General features: G+C 50.0%; 1 protein-coding gene across 2 annotated transcripts in view; it reads left to right on the top strand.

Moving 5' to 3' along the window:
- Positions 1-22,823, top strand: part of CDH13 (cadherin 13) — a 1,016,524-nt gene that overhangs the window by 533,011 nt on the left and 460,690 nt on the right. For both annotated transcript variants that reach the window (XM_045989377.1, XM_045989379.1), the window contains exon 5: positions 9,406-9,558. In XM_045989377.1, the coding sequence (XP_045845333.1) occupies positions 9,406-9,558 (153 nt within the window). The remainder of the gene's footprint in view (positions 1-9,405; positions 9,559-22,823) is intronic.

The raw sequence follows: 22,823 nt of genomic DNA, 5'->3' as shown, positions 1-22,823 counted from the left end.
AAATCCAAAGTTGTTTCCTAGCTTGACTTTGCCAAGGTCTGTGGGACTCAGTTTACTCCTCTATAAAGTGAAGATAATGTCAGTACTTATTCCATAGAGCTGTTGTAAGGATTAAATAGAACTCATGTTTAGAATAGAGGGCGTCAAAGAGTTCGTGTTCCATAAAAAGTAGCTCCTTCATTCTCCTCCTCCTCCTCCTCCTCCTCCTCCTCATCATCATCATCATCATTTAATAGCTATAAAAAGCACAGCTGCATAATTGAACATTCTATGTATTTAAGTATTGCATGTCTCTCAGATCATTTACTCAACATATTCCTTTTCGGATGGGCATTATTGCCCCCATTTTGCAGAGGATGGGGATGAGGTTCAGAGAGGCCATTTTGCTTACAAAAGTCCACATGGCTCATGAGCTCTGAGCTGGGATGCAGACACATCCTGACCTACCTTCCAGGCCCATTGGATAGGGATTTAGTCGGGATAGGTTAGGCTTTGCTGTGGTGATAAACAATCCCCAGTTTCAGTTGATCAAAGTACCAGAGGTTTAGTTAAGCTCTGGGTCCATGGAGGGTCAGGTGGAGGCTGTGCCCCTCGTCACCACCATTCTTTCCTTGGGATCTAGGTGGATGAAGTCACCAGTTTTTGGAAAATTGCTTGTCCCATGCAGAAGGCAAAAAAGAATACGGATGAGCACACCATAGCTCCGAAAGCTTTTGCTCAGAATTAGCTGAAGTGACACATGTCACTTTCACTCGTACTTCCTTGGCCAAAGCAAGTCGTGATGCCACAATCAACATCAAGTGTCTGGGGAAATACAGTCCTACTATGTGCCCAGAAGGAGGGGAGCCAGAAGAACATAGCCTCAGCGACTGAGGCTCCTACGTCACCCGTAACTAGAACAGACCGCAGGTATAGAAGATCTCGAGTTTTTACTGCGGGTTTCAGGCGCCATCTTAATTTTCAGCAGCATAACAAGAATTAGGATCAAGGAAAATGTTTCGCTTATTCCCTTGGACAATAGAGGGTGCAAAAGTGTGATTCTAATAGGCAGTGAACGGACTTTGGGTCCAGACAAGAAAGGCACAATGACTGAATGTTCCAAAAATGACCCTCTCTCACTGATCTGCTCTAGCATCTTCCAGCCCATGTGTGATGTTGCGTAATCTAGACTTCAGGGACTGCCTACGAGCATGAGCCCCTGAGGATGGCAAGGACTCTAGGACTCATAAATGGTCAATAAATGCTTTGAATGGAAGAAGAGGAGGTGGAGGGAGCCGGGGTGTTAGAGGAAGGAAACGTCTTTCCCAAAGTCACGGGAGAGAAGGTAACCCTGAGGTGAAGAGAATGGCGGTATGAGTTTGGTGTATATTACTAACAAACGTACACTGAGTTCTTGCAGAGAGAACAGCGTTGTGCCAATCACAGATTTAGGCATGCAGAGGCACACAACATTTGTCTTTTTGCGACTGGTTGATTTCACTCAGCATAATGTCCTCGAGTTTCTTCCGTATCGCAGCATGTGTCAGAATTCTCTTCCTTTTAAAGACTGAGTAATATTCCATTTTATGGCTATGCTGCCTTGCTTTATCCACTCATCCACCGTTGGACCCTTGTATTGCTAACCCATCTTGGCTACCAAGAATAGTGCTATAGAAAACTTACTCTTTCCGTGTGTCCTTGGATCGTTTAGTAAAGATGATAGCATATAGCATATGTAGCCACTGATAATTTTTTTTTAAACCTCAAAAGTAGAAATTTCATAACCCACATTATTGTATTAGTTGGAAATAAACTATTGTAAATGCTCATAAATTAAGAAATAGTCTCATTAAAAAATTCTACAGCCTAGAAAAAATACCCTCAAAAGGATAAACTATCAGAAAGTAATGCCAAGAAGTTGCCCACCAGGGGTGCCTGGGTGGCTCAGTGGGTTAAAGCCTCTGCCTTCGGCTCAGGTCATGATCTCAGGGTCCTGGGATCGAGCCCCGCATCGGGCTCTCTGCTCAGTGGAGAGCCTGCTTCCTCCTCTCTCTCTCTGCCTGCTGTGATCTCTGTCTGTCAAATAAATAAATAAAATCTTTAAAACAAAAAAAAAAAGTTGCCCACTAGTTGACACTGAATGCTCCGGAACTCAGCACAAGCTGTGTACTTAGACATGATCTTAAATGTCTTTGTTATAAAAGAAGACGGACAAAGCTGGTGTGATGATGGGGCTAAAAGGTGACGAGTAAGGACAGTGGATTCAGACATCCACTCATCTTGTGTTCCTTCTCAAGGGCACCACCCTGCCCTTAACCTTAGTGACCTCCGTGATGCAACAGCACCCTTCGAAGGTGGTGGTGGGCACAGCCAGCCCTAGCTAGAATGAGAACCAGGGGAGTATATGGATGAGCATATACATATACATATACATAGATGTGGCTATCATCTACCTTCCGTGGGTGGTTTGCCCGGGCATTGGGTCGGTGTTTCTGCACCAGGGGATTGGGGCTCTTGGCCTTGGGTTTTCCCTAGTCCTCCTCATTGATTTATAACCTAGTGACTGAAGGTAGTTGAGCAGCACCAGGGGGAGGGAAGGGCGTGGATCTAGCAGCTGCCCAGACCGCAGATCAGCCAAGTTCAAAGGCATGTCAAGGACTAAACCACAGCTGGGAATTAATTAGTGCTTACAGACCACCTTAGGGAACCAGTCTAATGATAAAACAAGTGCCTTCTAATAGAAGGCAGTAAGTGGGGTTTTTTCCTATTTAGCATGGAACAGGCAGCATCTTCAAAATCAGCATGTACATCAAGCTACAGTAATTCCTCTCATGTGTTTAAAAAAGGGATTACCGAAAATATTCTAAGGGTGAAGGAAAAAATACCCCAACCTCCATCCTCCAAAGATCTGTACTGCTCACACATGACATTTTCCCTTTGGTGATTTGGGGGGAGGGGGGGATGAATTATTTTTTAGTTGTTCAGCCTTTTGATCATATCATGTATATGTGTGTGTGTGTGTGTTGTGTGTGTGTGTGTGTTGTGTGTGTGTGTGTGTGTGTGTGTGCATATAGTCTTCTATCTTTTCAAAATAAATGTCTCCTGATTTCCTAAATAGAGAAGAATTAGGAGCATCACTTTAGTTGGCTATGACGGGGAAGAAGCCCCAGCGTATTGGTCTTGGAAATGCTTCGCCGGCAAGCGCAATGTCTACTTAGACAAGGTTTCCACACAAGGGGACATTTGCAGATTATGAGGACAGGGAGGGCTCTAAGTCCCCTCATGACTCCTAGGCATTACCATTGACTAGGAAGTTAACTTTTGGGATTTGTAAAAAGAGAAATGAAAAGGTTTGATGTTGCCCAGGTAAAGTGACCACATTTTCTTAAAAAAGGTTAGGACAACAGACCTTATTTTTATTTTATTTTTTTTAAAGATTTTATTTATTTGGTATATATAGAGAGATCACAAGTAGATAGAGAGGCAAGTAGAGAGAGAGGGCAAAGCAGACTCCCTGCTGAGCAGAGAGACCGATGTGGGGCTCGATCCCAGGACCCTGAGATCATGACCTGAGCCGAAGGCAGAGGCTTAACCCACTGCCACCCAGGCGCCCCTACAGACCTTATTTTTAATAGGTGGGTTTGGGCTTACGAGCATTTTGGGATCATATAAAAACATGCAGATAATGTTGCCCTTCTTTACTCAAAGCTTTAATCAAGTATTGTCTATGTTCCAGACCCAGGAAATTTTAAAGAGAAAAAGAAAGAAATAGCCCAGGTGACAGTCACCACCACCAACAAAGAGGCCATCTGCTGTCTTTGCTGTAAGAGACCTCACTGGTGAGCAGGGCTAGGCTCTCAGGATGAGGCTGGGTCCTCATGGAGCGTGGGCGACCCATGGTGCTGAGTCCGGGAAGATGGGGGGCGGGGCTCCGGCAGATAGGCTGGGGGCCCATCCAGCTGCCCTAGGTGCAAAGAAAGTCAGCAAAATTCAAAAGGCCTGTGGTTGGTTGTAGCCAAAGTTAGCATTGCAGAATCAGGTGCAGACCCATCCGGAAGGCCGCCCGAGACTTGACCCTGGGAACGGCAGGGAGCCATGGTGAGCTCTAGTCTGGGAACTGTCACAGCGAGATTCGTGGTTCTATTTTATTTTTATTTATTTTTTTTAATATTTTATTTATTTGACAGAGAGAAATCACAACTAGGCAGAGAGAGAGGAGGAAGCAGGCTCCCCGCGGAGCAGAGAGCCCGATGCAGGGCTCGATGCAGGGCTCGATCCCAGGACCCTGGGATCATGACCTGAGCTGAAGGCAGAGGCTTTAACCTACTGAGCCACCCAGGCACCCCTTGTGGTTCTATTTTAGAATGGGTGTTCTGGTTGCAGTTAGAACAGGAGACGAGAGGAAAAGACATAAGACACTTGCAGGCCGGTGAGGAGGTGACTGTCACATTGATTTACTGACTCGGTTTGCAAGTGTCACTGCCCTGCGTCCGGTTCTAGGCCCTTAGAACAGGCGGGAGTCTCTAGTACAGATCTGAGTTCAAGCACAGACGCAGGAGGTCGGGGCGGAAGCTCTCCGTTAGACGTGGTATGCAAACCTCGGTGACTTGTCACATTTGTATATGGAACACATTTTCCGTGGGGGAGAACACTGCTATCAGGACGACGAAGGAAAACTCTGAACCACACAGAGACACGAGTGAACAGTTAAAAACCACACTGACTGAAGGTCCTGTGGGCCTCTGGACTGGATTCTGGATCAGAAGAGGGATAGTAGTGGGAAAATGAGAGAAACCAGAATGCGTGACATCTAGAGCTTGGTGAGTTCACAGCCCCGTGTCACGCAGCTGTGACCACGCCGGGGAAGATATTAACATTTGGGGGAATTGGGTGAAAGGTAAATGGGAACTCTGTACCGTCTGGGCAACTTTTCGGTAAATGTAAAATTATTCCCCCCCTAAAGTTTACATGCAAACTTTTTTAACGTATCCCAGCCACATGCAGTAGAAAAAAAAAAAGTAGGATAACTTAAACAGAATGATTCTACTCGTGTAAAAACACTCAAAACTGCTGTATATTCTATGCATGCATATGAATTCGTGGCAGAATACCTTAAAACAACACCAACCAGAGGGCAGAGGCAGGGACAGAACTTAGGGGATTCAGAGGAGGGGGGCCTGCTAGTCTGTAAGAAACATGCAGCAGGACCATCCTTTGCAATTCAGATCACGGAATCACTGCCTCAGTGTTCTTGCCCCTCCGTGGGTGCAGAGGACCCGGGTCCCAGCTGTGCCAGGCCACCCAGTTAGCGGGCGTGCTGGCCGCCCCATGGCCACCCGGGAAGTCCCTTGACCCAGGTAGGCAGCAAGATGCCTGTGGGCTTCCTATATGCCCGGCCAGGCTGTTGGCATCCAGGCCGAGTGCGCTCTCGTCGTTGGTTATGTTATGTTTTGGTTTTTTCCATTCAAACTCAGAGGACAAGTAAGTAAGGAGGAAAACAAAGTCCCACTGTGAAAAGAAGTGCTGGATTAACAAAGACCAATAGGAAAGAGCCGCTAATTGTGAAGCCGCACTTGGGATAATGGGTGTTAACAGCTGCGTGGGGAGTGCAGACTCACTGCAGGATTTGCTCTGGCCAGAAGGCTGCCCCGGATTTCTTAAGTCCCTTCGCATTAGACAACAACAACAACAAAAGGACCCACCCCATCCCCCGGGGCCAGAAGGGCAGAGTAGCACAGGGTAGTTTTCGAGAGGACCGCAGTATGGATGAAGCTGTCCGGAAATAAAGCCTTCACGGGGAGCTCTGATGCGTGACTGAGGGCCTCCTCGGGTTCACGGCCATTGCATACCTGCCGTCTCCCCAGATCAGTGAGGCTGGGGTGGGCTGGGGTCCCTCTGAAGCCCCACCTAGGGAGCCAGAAGCCGGAGACATGGAGGGCGATTGCCACATCTAAAGCCAGCCAGGACTCCCAGCTTTTCCAGGGAACACTGCCTCTTCCCCATGTTTCCCCTCCAAGGTTTCTCCAAACCTTGGGGTGTTTGAACGCGTTGGGGATGTCAGTGTTGAGGAAGCACCAGTCTGCTTTACTGACACTCCAGAAAACAGGTCTTTGGAAGAGCTCCCCTGTCCCGTCATACTTTAAAACAGATCTAGAGAGGAATAGCCAAGAGACCCCGCCTCTTGTCCACAGAAAGCTCCCAGCAGTAGCAATGGAAGCCAGGGCCAGTTACAAGGATGTGGAAGGTGCCGAAAGCTGCCTAAATCAGCGGTCCTCAAACTGGGGTGTGCATCAGAATTATCAGGGGCTTGTTAAAGCCCATATCGCCAGGCGGCATCCCCAGGGTTCTTGATTCAGGAGCTCTGGGGTGGGTGGGGGGAGGCTGAGAATTTGCATTTCTAACAAGGCGATGCCCATGCTGGTCCAGGGGACCACGTCTTGAGACCCGTCCCTGGGCTGGTGGCCCCTTCATGCTCATTAGCCTGGGGGTGCCATGCTTGGTGTGGCTGTGGGCGCTCCTGCAAAGTGGACACGGTTCTGAGGACCAGCAGGCAGATTCAGCAGATCTGTCCAAAGGGAAGCCTTTACAAATGGAAATACTAGAGAGAGAGAGAGAGGAGTCATGCAGCATGAAGCTTCCGTGGGGTCCGGTGGCTCAGGCTCTCTTGAGAGCAAGGAAATGACCCAGACCTGACTTTGGTGGGAGGAGGAAAGGTGGCTCCAGGGGGATTTCTGGGTCCAGAATTCAGTGCAAACAGAGAAATGGGAGGGTGGCTATGTTTGTCCCAGCAGAGCCTGCGGGACCGTCTCCCACTGTGTGCCTTCCAGAAAGTCTGGGGTGCTATACTCCCAACCTGTTTCGAGCCGGGAAGGGTCCTGACAGGAGATCCAAGCACGGAAGACTTTCCCCTGGCAGGTCTTCACCAGTGAGCTGTGTCCCGTCCACAGACGGGGTCTGAAGTCCACTCGTGGGAACGCCGCAGCTCGTGTAGATTTCCCACGTTCATGTCCCATCGCACTGTCTCCTGACTTAATACGGCCTTTGGGGAGGACCTGCCTACCTTATGCGTGCTCCGGGGAGCAAGAAGAAGAGGTTTTAAACCACAGTTGGGCTGAAGCAGTAAAAGCAGGAAGGGACGGTAAACAGGGAGGCCACAAAGAAGGCAGATTTGGGTCAGTGGCCCCTTCCCCCAGTAAGTCTGTTTCCAGAGCACGTCTCTTCTCAAACCAGAGACGTCTGTGGGTCTTGTGTTTTAAAAGGAAATTTGTTCTCTTAGAAAGGATTCGTTTTTAATATTATGGTTAAGATGCTTTTTTATGCCTTGAAGTCTCAGTACTACCCAATGACCATGAAGGTGTGCTGGTGTGATTTTTCTCGTGATTCTTACTCTCAGGATGGCAGTCCTTAGCTACAATTCACTGAGCCCCTTCTGTGTGCCAAGAACTGCGCTTTGCACACACTATCTCATTAAAATCTCAACAACCCTGGGACACGAGTGGTGTTGTCCTCATTTTACAGATGAGGCAATGGAGAGCCTCGAAGGCAAAGAACCACATTGCAGGTCCCAGAGCTGACCGCCGGCCCTGCTAGCACTAGGGCCTCTGTTTGTCTGAACGGTGGTAGTTTATAGTAAACAGATACTGGGACTGGTTCCTGCTGTATGCCAGGCCCTAAGCCAGGCGCGGGGATCCCGGGGTGATCTCAATATGCTGAGGCTGATGACCTCGTGGAGCTCCCAAGCAGGAGGGAGTGGGTCATGGGGAGATTGCCAGTTGGATTAAATCAAGTCAAGCAGTGATTAAAAACTCTTTTCATCAGAGGATACCACATGCTTTATTTTTAGTCTTGCTTTAGATGATATTTTATGTTAATCTTAAAAATGCAAACAGAGATAATTGGTGTTTAATCAAAACTCTCAATGTATTTAAGTAAAATTTTAAATCAGGAGAGAGAGAGAAAAAAAAAAGAGAGAGAAACACCATTGCTCTTTGGAACTGTGTCGGGCTCTGACGCCAACTGGTCACAGCCAAGGAACCTGGGCACGGGGTCATGCTGCCTTATGCACCACTGCCACCTCGTGGCAGACGCTGGAATTGCAGGCATGGCGACCCCAGCTATGGTCTCTGAAGGAGGCTGATTCCACCAGAAGGCGGCCCATTTCCTGTGCTGTCCCCCGGACCCCCTCCAGGCACGGGTGACGGTGCTCTTTCCAATAGATCCCTGGTCATTTGCAAATTGGTTACAGCTAGATCAGTATCAGCTTTCACTTAAGTCTCTTCCTGAATGTCTACTGTGGTCATGACCTTTAAATTGTTACCATTGGGGAAAAAATGGTGACCATCGAATTCACGTTCACAGATATTGAGGATAAAGGGACATTACATATACAGGAATCCTTGGACAAACTCTAGAACCAATGCATGCAAATACTGGTTCTCTCTTTAGCTGGGAATCGTCAAACACTATTTAAAAAAAAAAAAAAAAGCATCGTTTGGGGAAAAAAAAACCACCATCGTTTGGCTCCTCATTACCCCTCCCCCTCACTCAAACCATGCTATATGACTCCGTTTCTGGAGTTCTGTGGGCGCTCCCTTGCCTGCCTGCTGCCTGTGTGTGTGTGCTGTCCCCTCTGTCTAGAACTATCTTCCTCCGTCTTATCATCTGAATTCTCCTCAGATGTCAGATCAAGCCTGACAACCTGCAGGGAATGATCTGAAACGGAGAAGTGTCAGCTTGGCCCAGCAATGTCCCTATGGAAACGGAGGGTGGGTTCTGACTCAGGTCTTCATGTCCTCAGGCGCTGTGACCCTGGCTTCCTCGCACCATGTCTCAGTGGCCTCATCCACTAAGTACGAATGATAATGTCCCCATACCACCAGCGTTGTTGTGAGGATTGGTCTTTTTTTTTTTTTTAACTATGTAAATGTGTGTAAAATGCTTCCTGAACATCATGCCTTCTACCCAGAAGCAGTGGTCCAGCTGGCATTGTTGATGACTGAGTTTTGTAAATAGTTAGAACTTGGCTCAATGCCCACCCACTACAAGACTGCCCACTCATTTTTTTCCCATTGTCTATTTGGTCTTGCTTGCAGGGGAAAAAAAAAATCTTTCTTAAGAGTAACAATAAAAATGTCCAGTCTTGAATGTCCTGCAGTGATTTTTCCTCCTAGATCTATCCCTACCTGTCTGTCCCCCTTCCCCCATGCTGGTCAGCTTCCCCAGCTGTAAGCTGCAAAGATTTGCATGTCAGGATGAAAGGGGTTAAGCAATGATGCTATTTTCGGTGATGCTGTTTTAATGAATTTCATCCGGCCGCTCTGTGTTGGCACCTGTGGTTAGGGGACTGGTCACAGAGTTATGGTGAAAATGTGCTTTCTCTGTGTTTTCCAGCCAGAGTCTTAAGTGTCTTTCTGTTTCTCTGACCAGGTAGTCGATAGTGACAGGCCGGAAGGGTCCAGGTTCCGGCTCACTGGGAAGGGAGTGGATCAAGAGCCTAAAGGAATTTTCAGAATCAATGAGAACACGGGTAGCGTCTCCGTGACACGGACCTTGGACAGAGAAGCCATCGCTACTTATCAAGTAAGTGTTCCTCAAGGGCCCACCCTCGCTGCGGACATGGAGCTCTTCCAAGACTTTTGTCTTCCCACTGAGCTCATTATTTCTGTGCTTCAGCAAAGTGCGGCTCGAGTGTGTCTCTCTGGAAGCCGAGTGGCAGTGAACCCCAACGGGGTAACAGTGGGGCCCCTTTCTCATCAACAGAGCCACAGGCCTCTGTGAGACTTGGAGCACTAGAGCCCAAGAAGGGGGACGCTTGGGGGATCCCAGAGGAGGTCAGAACGGTGAGGGCAGCTTTGGCTTTCCAAAAACTGGCGCAATTATGAATAGCAGGTGGATGGAATGATTGTACTTTTAGAAATCTATCTTTAGGAGATAGGGAGGAATTTAGATTTTTGTGCAATGCTGTTATAGCTAGACATGAACCTTAAAATGGAACCAATTTTGCTAACTATTCGGCAATGGGGTAGTGGTTCAATTATGGCACCATTTTGCAAGGAAGTTCTGTACAACCATTTAAAGTACTTTCGAAGAAGGTCTAGTTACATGGGAGAAGTTCAAGATACTGAGCTGTGTGATCTAGGGTGATGCACTTACCATCTCTGATCTTATGATTCTCATCCAGGAAACAGGGAATAATAGCTTCAGTGCCTCTAAAGACTGTCCAAGCTACAACTGCCAGCTTTGACCAACTGGGAGTTGTTCATCAGTGAGTAAAAGAGTGCCTGGTCTGCAGCTTGGAGCTTCTCATATTTTTTCCTTAAAATGAAGCCATATAGGGTCACAGCAATTAAAAGCATCATTTTGCACACGGCCATATTTGCTGCTTTCGGATGATGTCACAGATCAGCTATGGGAACTTGGGCAAGGGGTCGGTCTCACCTTTCTCATCTGTAAAATGGAAAAGGATAATACTGATCTTACAGGATTTCCATGGATGAAAGGAGTTCATACGTGCCAAGCCTTTAGAATGATGCCAGAGACATGGCGAGCGCTCTGTGATCTTAACCACAGGAGCAAGAGATTAATCACGGGCGAGGAAGGGCGCAGGCCAGCCTGCCCAGATCAAGCATAAGCTTTCTGTGGGTGATCTTGAGTTTATGTTATGGTTTCATAGCACTTTGATCACTTAATCAATTCGTTTTTTTTCCCCATGATGAAGTTCTAGAACCTAGGTGAGGTTCAGTGGGCTGAGGTCCGGAGCCGATGACCAAGAAAGAATTCTTGAGACATCTTTGGTGCAAAATGGTGGTTTATGAAAGCATGGGGACAGGACCCGTGGGCAGGAAGAGCTGCTGCCCCGGGTTGTGAGGGATGGTGGGTTCTGTACCCTGCGGTTGCGGGAAGGCTGGGGGAAGGTGAGGGGAAGGGAGTTTAGACGGAGCTTTCATATGCTAAAGAGGGCCTACAAGGGGCCAGAGTGTCCCGGAGGTCTTCCGGATACCCGGAGGTCTTGGTCTTCCTGCTTGATCAATGTTGTCTTTTGGCAAGCCATTAACATCAAGATAGTTGGGACATTCCTGGTGGGATGTCACAATCCTGCTATCAAGTGTCTTTGTTAGCGAGATTTAGGTTCAGAAGAGATTTAACTATATTCACATTTCCTTCTAAGTCAGTCTCCTTCAGTTTTGTGTCTGGAGGGGAGGGCTTGAGGAACTGAGTTATTGGCCTCTGGAAATTATCAATAGCACAAGGTAACTTCTTTGTGTGTAGATCTCTAGGACATTTGTAAACCAAGGGGAACTATTTGTTTCTGGTTTATGGCAGTCAGGGGCGCCTGAGGAATGCTACACATATTACCGAGGGGAGCGGATGGAGAGGGGGTGCAAGGTGCCAGCTTTTGCTTTGTCCTCAGCCCGCCTCCTGCTCCCTCATCACCCACATTTATTTGGCTGAGAACCTATGGAAGGCGGCGCTCCCTCCAAGATGTTAGGGGAATCGGGTGGGAAACCCAGACACACCAGGTTCCCAGCCTTCGTGTAGCTTTTGTTTCAATGCCAAGGCTTTGTTTCACAACAAACTCCTTTAAACGTCTCTCGCTGCTGCATGGGTGATCTGCAGGGACCCTGAGCCTTGTTCACCATAAGGCTTGGGGTACCTCCCCGCCCCATGCACAGGGCTGCGCGTGCCCAGTAGAGAGATGCTGGTCCTGGTGGGAATGCGGGGTCTCACAACAGCACAGGGGTACCGCGGCCCAGCTGCAGCCTGGCCCAGAGCCACTCTCCACTAGCCTCAGGGGTCCGGTTTCTCCTCTGGCTTGCTCCTCCATTAGTCTTTGTCCCGTTTCTTTCCTGTCCTTGCTGAGGAATGTCCCCATCACCCTCTGTCTGGTTCTGTTTCTTTCTGGATTTACTGGATTACTCTAGTTAATACTCTTTGGGCGCAGGGATGTGGAAACTCTTGTCCATTTCAAGCACGCACCTATTTAGAAAGAACCTACTGTCCCACCAGCAGTCAGACCCATTGTGCTCACGGTGGTTGGTAGCAAACCAGCTCCCCTCCCAAGCTCGGAGAAGCAGAGAGCCTGTGGGCGAATGAATTTCCATCATAATTGCCCCATTGTTGTGTTGTTTATTTCAAAGTGAAGCACTCCTCACGTGCTAGTCAACTGCTACTTGCTACTTCCCAAGCCCAACAGGAAAGCATTCAAAACTAAGCCTCGGGGATTTGCACAATAAGAAATAACCAGGGATAATTGGTCCTTGGGCCCCCGAATTTTTATCATCATTAAAGCTACTGTTTATGGAACACTACTGGGCTGATACTGCGCTAAACACTTCTCACACCCTCTCTTACTTAACTCCTTTCACCCGGGAGACTTAAGAGGTAGATGTTAACACCATTTTACAGATAAGCAAATTAACTGTGAAATAACTTTTGTAAGGTCTCGCAGCTGGCGTGTGTAGAATCTGGGGTCCATAACCACTTCGCTCCACCTCCAAAGCCCCGAGCTTCCAACCGCCAAGAAACACCCCCTTCCAGTTTTCCCTTCAGTTACAAGCAGATACCTGTCCTGCAGGTCCCCAGCCTTCCTTGCCAGGAACTCCCCTTCCTGGGACTGGAAAGGGGATGTGATTGGCTGGATGATGGATGTCGTCCTAGATACTGGCTTTGTCCATGACCCACTGCCACCCGCCGACTCTCCCTACCCCAGCCCCCAAAGGGCTTCCCAAGCTTCTGACCCAAAGTGGCACCTGATAAAATAATTTAGCTCTTGCAGTATTGGAAGCTGACATATTAATGCAAAGCCTCCTGAAATATTACTCATTATTATGCATTTTGCCAGCATTTGAGTGATTTGTGAACTCTTCATTGGAATAAAGTACTGTAAATGATTCATGAATGACCAAGTTTATGAAATTCTATAAAAATATTAGCAGGTGGTAATGATTCCCTCACACTGTGAATATAATCTGCTGGCTGCGAATTTGTCAATATGGCAGGACAGGAGTAGAGTGGGGGACAGAGTCTGTCAGGCAGGTTGGGGGGCCAGTAGACGGTCTGGGCTGGGTTCCACAGAAGGCAGAGGACAGAACTGGAAGGCAGGCCGTCGTAGTGGGCAGGTGTCCTGAGCGGGACCTGTTCACCCCGTTCTGTTGTCTACCATCGGGGACTACCAGGGACTGGAGATGTCAGGACTGGGTGGGAGACAAGGAGAGAGAGAATTAACATTTAGGGGGCACCCATGACGTGCCCAAGGTCTAGTACTCTCTAGAGTACTAGATACGCAAACCTACGAAACAGGTTTATTATCTTGCCTTTATGGATGTGTTAGCTGAGGGCCAAGGTAGTTCCCAAGATGCATTATTGTTATTAATGTTGCGGTTAATGTTTATTGAACATTTACAGCGCGCCGAGGCTCCGTGCTAAACACCTAAATGATGTTCTCATTTAGTTTTCACAAAGATGAGCTTAATAATGTAATCATGCCTGATTATAGGACCAGGACCTGGAACCACCTGTGGTCTTGGCCTCAGCATCTGAGCAGGATTTCATTGTCTCCTTCTGAATATTTGCTCACATTTTCTGGGATAGAACTTGCTAATTTCTTGGATACATTTTGACTTTGTAGTTAAGATTGTTGCCATAGAATTGGAAGCCACCTGGCAGAAAGAAGGTTGCTCCGCGTTTCCTTTCACCCTGTGGCTCTTCCCTGTTTCTAACCCATAGGTAGCTCCAAGACAATTTGGCAGAAAATACGTTAAAGTGAAAAATGCTGCTGTCGAATGGAAATATGTGTATCATAACATTAGTGATTGTAAGACAACCGAGACATGTAGATTTACCCAGATTGGAGAGTTATTTAGTTGATGAATCTGTTCATAATAATGTCCCTGTTACACGCGGATCACGCATGCATTACCTGATAGGACGGCACTGCCCTTGATAAGGTTTGTGCTTGGAATGCTCCCCCGCCCGCAACTGTAGGGACAAGTTAGATCCTTCTTCATCCTCTAGTCCAGTCGCCCCCCATGGCGGTCTTTCTTAGGCGACCTGGTGGTAGTCCACAAAATCCCCCCAACTCGTGTATAACGAAAGGGATTTACTAAAGGGTGCAGGGAGCTTATGTAATTGCCAAAGGGACCCAGGAACCTGGCTCCCGTGGGACACGCCCGGCGGTGGAGCTGCAGGAAATGCCCAACCACGGATGATACTGTTGGAGAGCAAGGGTCCTCAGCCTTGGCACTGCTGACCTTTGGGGCTGGACGATGCTTTGTTATGGGGACTGGCCTGTGCAGGGTGGGGTGTTTAGAAACACGGCTGGTCTCGACCTACTAGATCCTCCTAGCACCCCCGATCCCAGTCTGGACGGTCTGAAAAGGTCTCCCGATAGTGTTAGTCACCCCACAGGGGGAGAACGGCGCCTGGCCGAGAGCCAGTGTTGTAGAGGAGCTGGGACTGCTGCCCGCTCTCCGGCCCCCCTGCTCCCGCAGTGCTCAGAACCGAGTGGTAGCAAGTCTGCCTGGGCTGCGCAGCAACGGAGTGATTCCGACAGCATGGCCTCTGAACCTTAGGTCCCAGAGCGGGACTGCTGCCTTACGTCCCTCTTCCTTTGCCAAGTCTAAGGCCAGGATGTCCGCAGGGGAGAAACTGGGTCACGCAAAGGACTGTCGCCGAGCTAGGAAGGGGCTCGTCTACAGTGTCGGTCACATCGTGGGTACCATCTTATTCCAGGGAGGAGACGGTCAGTGAGAGGCATGGTGGTCCGGCGGTCACCAGCCCGTGCCCAGGAGACTGTGTGGCTTCATGCCTCTGATCCGAACTTCTCTCACTGTGCCGGACCTGTCAGTCGGTGACGCACGTGCCCTTGGAAAGAACCTGGACTGGGAGGGGACCGGGAACATGGGTTAAAATCTCAGGCTCTGCAGGTTAGAGTTCTGATTCCGCTGTCCTAGGAACTATACGAAACTGCCATTTTTACAGATGAACAAAGGGTGAATACTGGCCCGTTTCAAGGTGTCACCTTAGGCAAGTAATTTAACTCTTTCTTGTCTTTACGTTGGATGAAGAAATGGCAGGGCCGCGCCCCGGCTGCGCCGTGGTTGTAAGTGGGACATACAGGACAAGCGCTAGGTATGGCCTCTGACGGGGGTCCCCGAGCCAGGAGCCATGGCCTCCCGCATCAGTCCTGCAGGTGAAACAGCTGAAAGCAGCGTGGGTGCCGCTGTGTGTGTCTCTGTAGAAGGGAGTTGTTTCCACGGGCGGTGTTCCAGCTGTGGCCCCCAGGCCAGCCCCATCATCTGGGACCCGGTTAAAAATGCATATTCTCAGACCCGCCTCCAGATCTCCGGCCCTGCAGTCTGGGTGTCCACAAGCCGGTGGAAGCCCTCCCAATCCAGCTCGTGCTCTTCAAACTGCCTTGTTTTTGTTTCGGCAATGGCTCTCCATCCCGGGCTTCTTTGCTCCGCCCCATTTAGACATGGGATGATTTCAATGGCACGCGTCGGAGGGTTTGCGTATTTCTCAGAAACCGGCCTTTTAGGCCAGAGATGAAACTGTCTTCAGAATATTTGAGCAGGTCCAGGAGAAGATGACTCCTGATAGGAGGCAGCCGGCCCTGGGGTCAGCGGAACAGGCTTCTCTGTCTTATGACATCTGTAAGCCTCGAGCGACTTATTTGTGGTTCTCTAACTTTGCTACACGTTAAAAGCATCTGGGGAGATTTTAAAGCTCCTGATGCCCAAGCTGCTCTCCAAACCAATTACGCCGGCGTGTCTTGGAGCAGGACCAAGCATCGTACGTTTATAAAACTTCCAGGTGTTTCCATTGTGAAGCCAAGTTGGGGAACCACTGGATTCATCTCTCCCATCTGTACCCCGGTTTACTCAAACCATTGAGGATAATCACCCCAACCAGATGGCCTTGTCATGACTCTCAAGTGAGACAGCGCACGGAGGAATTTCTAACATGAAAAAGCAGGAAACCAAAGGCCTCCCTTCCTTCCCTCAGTCAGCGGCTTGACTCTGAGCGAACAGCAGAAGCTAACTACTTGCCGGCATCTCTTTGGACACAGGCACTTAAAAAACTGAAATGCGGAGAAACAGAATCGGATAAACAAATGAACAGGTTGTCTTGTGACTACGTTTCGGGAAAAAAAAAAATAATTCAGGATTTGGTCACGGCCTCTCCGCACCCCAGTGCCCCCCAAGCACCTCCGTCTGGCTCCTCCACGTTTCCAAGCACATCGGCTCGCAGGCCGGCCTTATCTGCTGGGCGCAGCTGGCGAAGCTGAGGCAGAGACGTCGCCGAGCCCGCAGCGTGCCTGGGTCTGGGTGCTCCTGGCTGATTGTTTCTCTGGTCCACTGAGCAAAAATGCTTCCTCAGTCAGGGCTGTGGGGATGCGCTTTCCTAGACCTCATTTGCACAAACTCCTAGAAGAGGTGCAACTGGCATCTCGGCGGGTGGGGTGAACTTGACGCCCCTCGGCCCGGTCCTCCGCGGGCCTGGCCCGCAGGCTGCACCCACACACGCTCACGGGATGCTAGACATGTGACCACACCGCGTCCCCCCTCTGTCCATGCGTCGAACGACGGCCAAGTCCGCTCAGCGTGGCCCCCTTTCCTTGTGTTTGTCACAAACGAAGAATCACGGTCCGTCACGACAGCAAGAGCCTTCAGACGCGATTACTCCAAACCACTCAGTTTACAAATAAGAACGAGTTACATAATTGTCCGACAGCTCGGACTCCGAGTGCTCAAAAATCCATTGCCCGTGTTTCGCGATCCCTCAGGAGCGGGCATGGAGGGGGCTGCTCTGGGACCGGATCCTGCAGACACAGATGAGACATCTTCGCCAGCTCCCCCCACTCCGTCCCCCGCTCTCTGCAGTCATCGACAGGCATGAAGTTTTGTTTGTTTGTTTGTTTTTCCATTTGGTACAAATGAGCCGGGGAGGGAAGGTGTTTGTTCGGCGGCATGGACAGGGAAGGAAGAAGCACAAACGAGAATGTCAGAACGGGCGGAGCTTCTTCCCCAGCCCCTTAAAGTAAGCTTGACATTCTTGGGTTACAGGGCAGGAAATGATGGGAATTATTTTTTTTTTTAATGAGATACTGTGCGCAATTGGAGGTGAGGACCCAGAAGCTAATTAAACCAGTTACAAAAGACAGGGTAAAATTCTAGGTTCAAGCTCTATGGCTGAAGCCAAGGGACAAATGTCATTCAGAAGAGCGCCTTCCCCACGCCCCCCCCCCCCACCGGGACCGGGTCCACACATTGGTGGGAAAAGGATTGGCAATTAGTGGGTGGATGACCAGGCCGCAGGGCCCCCAAGTGGCCCACTCCCCAGGAAGAATGAAGGGGAAGGAGAATACGACATTAATCGGGAGCACTTGTGAAACCAGCTTTGGACACCTCAGGAAATACTTGGGGATTAAGATCGTCATAGAGACTGAGTTCCCCTTGAGTGGGCTGAAAGCTGGGTGTTCCCATGACGGGAGATTTCTACAAATATGAGTCATGTCCTCGTCAGGTTGCTGGGGAGCGGCCAACCTCCAGGTTACCCATGACCCGCCTCAGTTCGGGCTGGCCCGCTGCTGACCGTTTAACTGGGGCCGCCCGAAATGGAGAAGATCCGGGCACAGAATCCCGGGGTAAACGAGAGCAAGGAGGAGCACACGCCTTTGCCCCTGGAGCTTCTCTTCTGACCAAGAGAGGTGGAGGGAAGTGGGGCAGAGGCTCTGGAAAGGCAACTTGGGACCCCCAACATGATGCGTCCATCTCAAGGTGGGCAGACACCTGGCAGCCCCATGAGGCAGGACCTAGACGGCCCACCGGACTGACTCAGCCCACGTTCGCAGGATGCCTGATCAGCCGGGCCAGCTGCCCTTTCGAGGTGCCGGGGACAGAACTGTAAACAAACCGCCAAGGTCCTGCTCTACGGAACTCTGGCGATAAACGGAACTTACTGAGTACGGAAACGTCAGGTGGTTGTAAGCACAGGGAACTGAAACGGAGCGGACAAAACATACAGAGAAGGATAGGAGACACCATGTGGCTCCGGCGGGGCCAGGGTAGGAGACGCCATTCGTGCGCAGGTCTGACGAGAGATCTGAGGGCAGGAATGCTGTCCTAACCTCCGGGTACCCTTGATAGCGGGGATTCTCAACCACACTGTCAGCCACAATCAGCAGGGTGATTGTGCCCCCCCCCCCAGAGGACGTCTGGCAATGTCTGAACACATCTTTGGTTGTCACAGCTGGGGGAGTGGTACCACTGGCATCTAAAGGGTCGAGATCAGAGATGTTGCTCAATATCCTAGAATGCACAGGACAGACCGTGCATGCCACGATCTGTAGGCTCCGGCATGGGGCTGACCTCTTAGAGTGTCTGAAGCTGGACCGCGGTTTATTCCCTCAAATATTCATCAAGCTTGAATAGGAAAGAGGTCTGTGTTTGTCACTGGGGTACCACAGTAGGGCATACTGCTCCTGTCCTTGTAAAGCTCATGGTCTAGCTGGGGACGTCGCCCTAGAGCAAGGGCAGTGGTCAGGAACAGCCTTCCAGAGCACATGACATGAAAGTGCTTGAGGATAAGGAGTTAGCCGAGTGACAGGGAGGGGGACAGGTCGGAAAGGGCTTCAGACACCTCCAGGGGAGCTGTCCAGCAGGGCTCCCGTGGGAGACACGAAATGTACACGACGGGGGGGAGAAGGCGGGACTCGCGTGCTGAGAAACGAGCTTAGACATAATCCCCATAAGTGACAGGCAGATGTTAGAGGATTTTAGGCTGAAGAGTGACATGATCAGATTTGGATTTGGCGAGGACGGCTTTGGTTGCCCGCCAAAGATGAGCGGGAGGCAGCAAGTCCTGTCGGTGGGTCTCTGAAGCCAGAGGGACACAGAGCAGATAAACAGCATCCTCACCCAGGGAGACCCAGGAGAGGTGACCAGCCCCATTGTGAGGATATGAACTGTACGTTGAGATGGACGGTAGCAGGAATCGGGGAGCCGGGTCCTGCCAGGCCTTGCAGGGTAGGGGAAGGAGCTTGGATATTATTCTCAGGAAGCCTAGGAGGGTTTTCTGCAAGGAGAGTGACATCCAATTTGCATTTCAGGGAGATTTATTTGAATAAGTCAATAATAACACACTAATTGCCATGAAATAGAAATTAATTCAAAAATGCATTCATTTGTTGAGAACCCAGCACCTAGCAGGCACTGGGGGAGAAAGATAAAAGATAAATCCCCGCCTTCCCTGAGCTCAGCCTTCAGTTCCCTTGTAGACGGAGAGTAAGCCGGAGATCTTTGCTTTATCCTGAATGCCCGTGTGGAGGTGCTGGGGGGCTATGTGTGTTGGCTGGTCCTTCCTATAAGTTTGGCTCAGCCTCCAGGCCAAGGGAACACTCTTTGTTGAGATTCCAAGCGTTCAGTTCTGTCTTCTATGGGGGGTTATCGGTGTGCTATCTCAAGATTATTTATTAAACACAGTTGTCTTGAGCTGTTAGCTCTCCATGCGTTTGACTAGCATCTGTTTTATATCTTTATTATGAAAAAGGCTTATCTCTTCTTCACAGTGAGGCATTCGGTGCCCAAAGATCATTTCCATATTATTTTTCTCTCTTCTGAAGGTGCAGAAGTTTGCATAATGGGCCCCTTTAAGCAAAGGCCATCCATTCAAGTGCCCCATTGGAAAGATGACTGCTCGCTGGTTAGGACACGACGATGCTCTGTCACTCAGGGGTGCCTCCAGCTGGGGCCCCACTGAGCCTGGCCCAGAGCAGGCACCTCAGAGGTGGAATAAAGTGAGAGGGGCCTGAGAATTTAGTGAGAAGGCATCCTCACCCCCGATGACTTAGTAAGCCAAACTGCACGTACGGATCCAAGACCGCATTGACCACGCTTGACAGGAAGAAGTCAGGAGGAGAGCCTTGTGCTTTTCCAAGTGGATCACACCCATCTGGCTTGGGGTGCACGTTTGGTGGAGGGCTATAACACCCGGGACGCAGCACGGGCAAAGACCCGAGGAGGCGGAGGTCTTGGCCGGCCAGTCAGCAAGGCCCAGAAAACCAGATCCTGACATCTCACCATTCATTGCAAATGCACTTTCTGTTTGGGATTCAGTACAGAGCCTAATAAACTCCAGCCACGACAGCAGCAAAATGTGGCCCGGATAGCCGGGAGGATTTACTCTCTGCCCCTTTCCAGCAAAGGTTTGCCAAGCCCTGGACTAGGCGTACCTTCACATCCCTTAGGAAACGGCAGCTCCTGCAATCTGCTGACAATCTGGTTTTAGAAAATTTTGAGACCATAGTCAGTCCCAAAAGGGAGTATTTAAGTTCCCCCTTTCTGGAGATTTCCCAAGAAAGTCTAAATGTGCGTGCCCTTTAAATGACGGGGATGCTGTTGGACCCAGAGGTAAACAAAGCCTGAAGCAAAGCCCCATTTCCCAGTCACGAGCAGGGGCTGCCCAGCTTTGTCTGCACACTGCTTCCCGAGTCAGGAAAACAGTGGTTGGAAAAGGCTTTGCAAGGGGAGGATGCCTGCAGGGGTAGCGTACAAAGCAAGGCTCCTTGTCGCTCCTCTCACCCAGCATGGTCCCCCTGTGGAGCGCTGAGCAGGGGGCTGCACACAGGCCTGAGCCGAGGGGCTCTCGTCCTTGCATTGACTCCGTGTGTGAGGAAACTCCGTCCCTCTGTTCCCGTTTCTGCCATAATAAACCTCCACAAACTATCACAAACTTGGTAGCTTAAAACAGAACAAATCTGTTCTCTTACCATTCTGGAGGCTGGGAGTCAAATCTGGTGTCACCAGGCTAAAGTCCAGGTTGCAGCATGTAGGGCTGGTTCCTTCTGGAGGCTTTGGGAGAATCCGTTCACTTGCTTCCTCCCGCTTCTAGAGGCTGCCCCATGGCCTTGGCTTGTGGCTTCTTCTGTCTTCAGAGCTGGCAGTGGTGGGTTGCGCCCTGCTCACACTGACATCTTTCTGGTTCTCTTCCCATCCTCTGTCTCCTATTTAAGGACCCTGCTGTTACTTGGGGTCCACCTGGATAACCCAGAATGACCTCCTTATTTTAAACTCAGCCGATCAGCCCATTAATTCCATTTGCAACCTTAGCTCCCCTTTGGCTAGAAACTAACATGGTCAGTTTCCAGGCACTAGGATGTGGACATCCATGGGGGCCGCTATGCTGCCTATCACCACACCCCCCCTTTACAGATGAGCAAGTCAAGGCACAGAGCGGGTTAGGAACTGACGCGTGGTCACACAGCTGGGAAGTGACGGATGGTCTTCGGCTCGGCCCCAGCCATTGTCACCTACCAGACCCGGGGGTCGATGGCACAGCCAGCGGTGTGGCTGCAGACACAGAGAGAACTAGAGGGAGGAGACGCTCAGCAACTCCCTGCGGCAGCCCTGGGATTCTGTCTCTTAAGAGTTGGAGGCAGTTCCCAGCTGGGAACTCCATGCTCTTCCCCAGCGATCGCTTCCAGGAGCCGCCCAGCGCGCCAGACACTGCTCCCGGCCCGAGGCTCTGGAGGGGGACTGGACCACCCCCGTTGCCCCCTCATAAGCAGGAACCCCCAACAGCTTGAAACTAGAGACTCTTTTTTACCTTTTTTCATTTGGAGATACAGGGGCTTTGGGAGACATCAGGAAGCTGGTCACGTGGCTGGTAGATGAAGGAGACAAAGGACGAGCCCGCTTCTCCCCCCCAGAGTGCTGGGGCGCATGCCGACCCTGCCACACTTAGGCGAGTACCACATGTTTGGTTTGCTCCCTGCCAGCCAGTGGGTCTCGACTTGGAATGACTCGGGCCTGCAGGGGACCAGGAGCAAGGTCAGGAGACATCTCTGGTTGTCACATACGGGAGAGGGACGCTACTGGCGTGTGGAGGGTACAGACCAGGAAGACCACTAGACCTCCTGCGATCCCCGGGACAGCCCCCACCCCAAAGAATGATCCAGTCCCCGAAGCCAACCAGACCTCTGCTGAGAAGCCCCGGCGGGGGTCGAGGGGCAGTAATGAAAACAGTAAAACCCGCCTGGTAGGGTCGCTGTGAGCTTTGCAAGTGACAGCGTGTGCCCTCCGAGAGCCCGCCATCCAACCAGGCCGGCCCTCGGCACCCAGACCGCATGCAGGGGAGCTGGCCCCTGGCTCGTCGTGGCTGCACCTGGCCTGAACTCCTCCACGCTTAAATCTGAGAAGCACCCAGGAATGTTCGAGCAGAGCTCGCCAGTGTGCAGTTTTTATTCTTCATGGTGTTTTTAATTTTTTTTTTCTTATTGCAGAAGACAAATTCCATTTCCTTACTCCTGAGGGAAAACTAATTCCAGCAAAGGCCATTTGTCTCTGGTACCTTAAGATCTCGATAATTTACTGCAAGTTTATTTTTATTGAAAATTATGTAGATATTATTCAGAAACACAATTTCCAACTATACGGAACACTTAAGCAGATTATATTTTAAGTGTTAATACATACATTGGGGATATATGCTGGAATGTGCATTTCTCAAAGACACTTTTTCCCTTTTTTATGACTCTCTGCCTTTGAGATCCTCAGACTTGTGTGCTATGAAGTGCTGAAGGATTAAAATCTTTTCCAAATGGATATTATGTTATAAGTTATGGGTTGTTACCATTTGACTGCAATTCAAACTCCTGACACTCTCTATCGCTTATATGATTAATTCAGAAATGATTTGCATTTAAATGCATTGAAGATATTTAACTCGCGATTCCAAATGTACCTATTTTAAGCCTGGCAGAAGCACTCAATCTCTATTGTGTGGGGACCCCCCACCCCAGTTACGTGGACCTGAGAAGGATTCAGGTATTAACATAACATCGC

The sequence above is a fragment of the Meles meles genome, chromosome 19 (assembly GCF_922984935.1).
Source record: "Meles meles chromosome 19, mMelMel3.1 paternal haplotype, whole genome shotgun sequence".
NCBI lineage: Eukaryota > Metazoa > Chordata > Mammalia > Carnivora > Mustelidae > Meles > Meles meles.
This window is presented reverse-complemented; position numbering and strand designations above follow the sequence as displayed.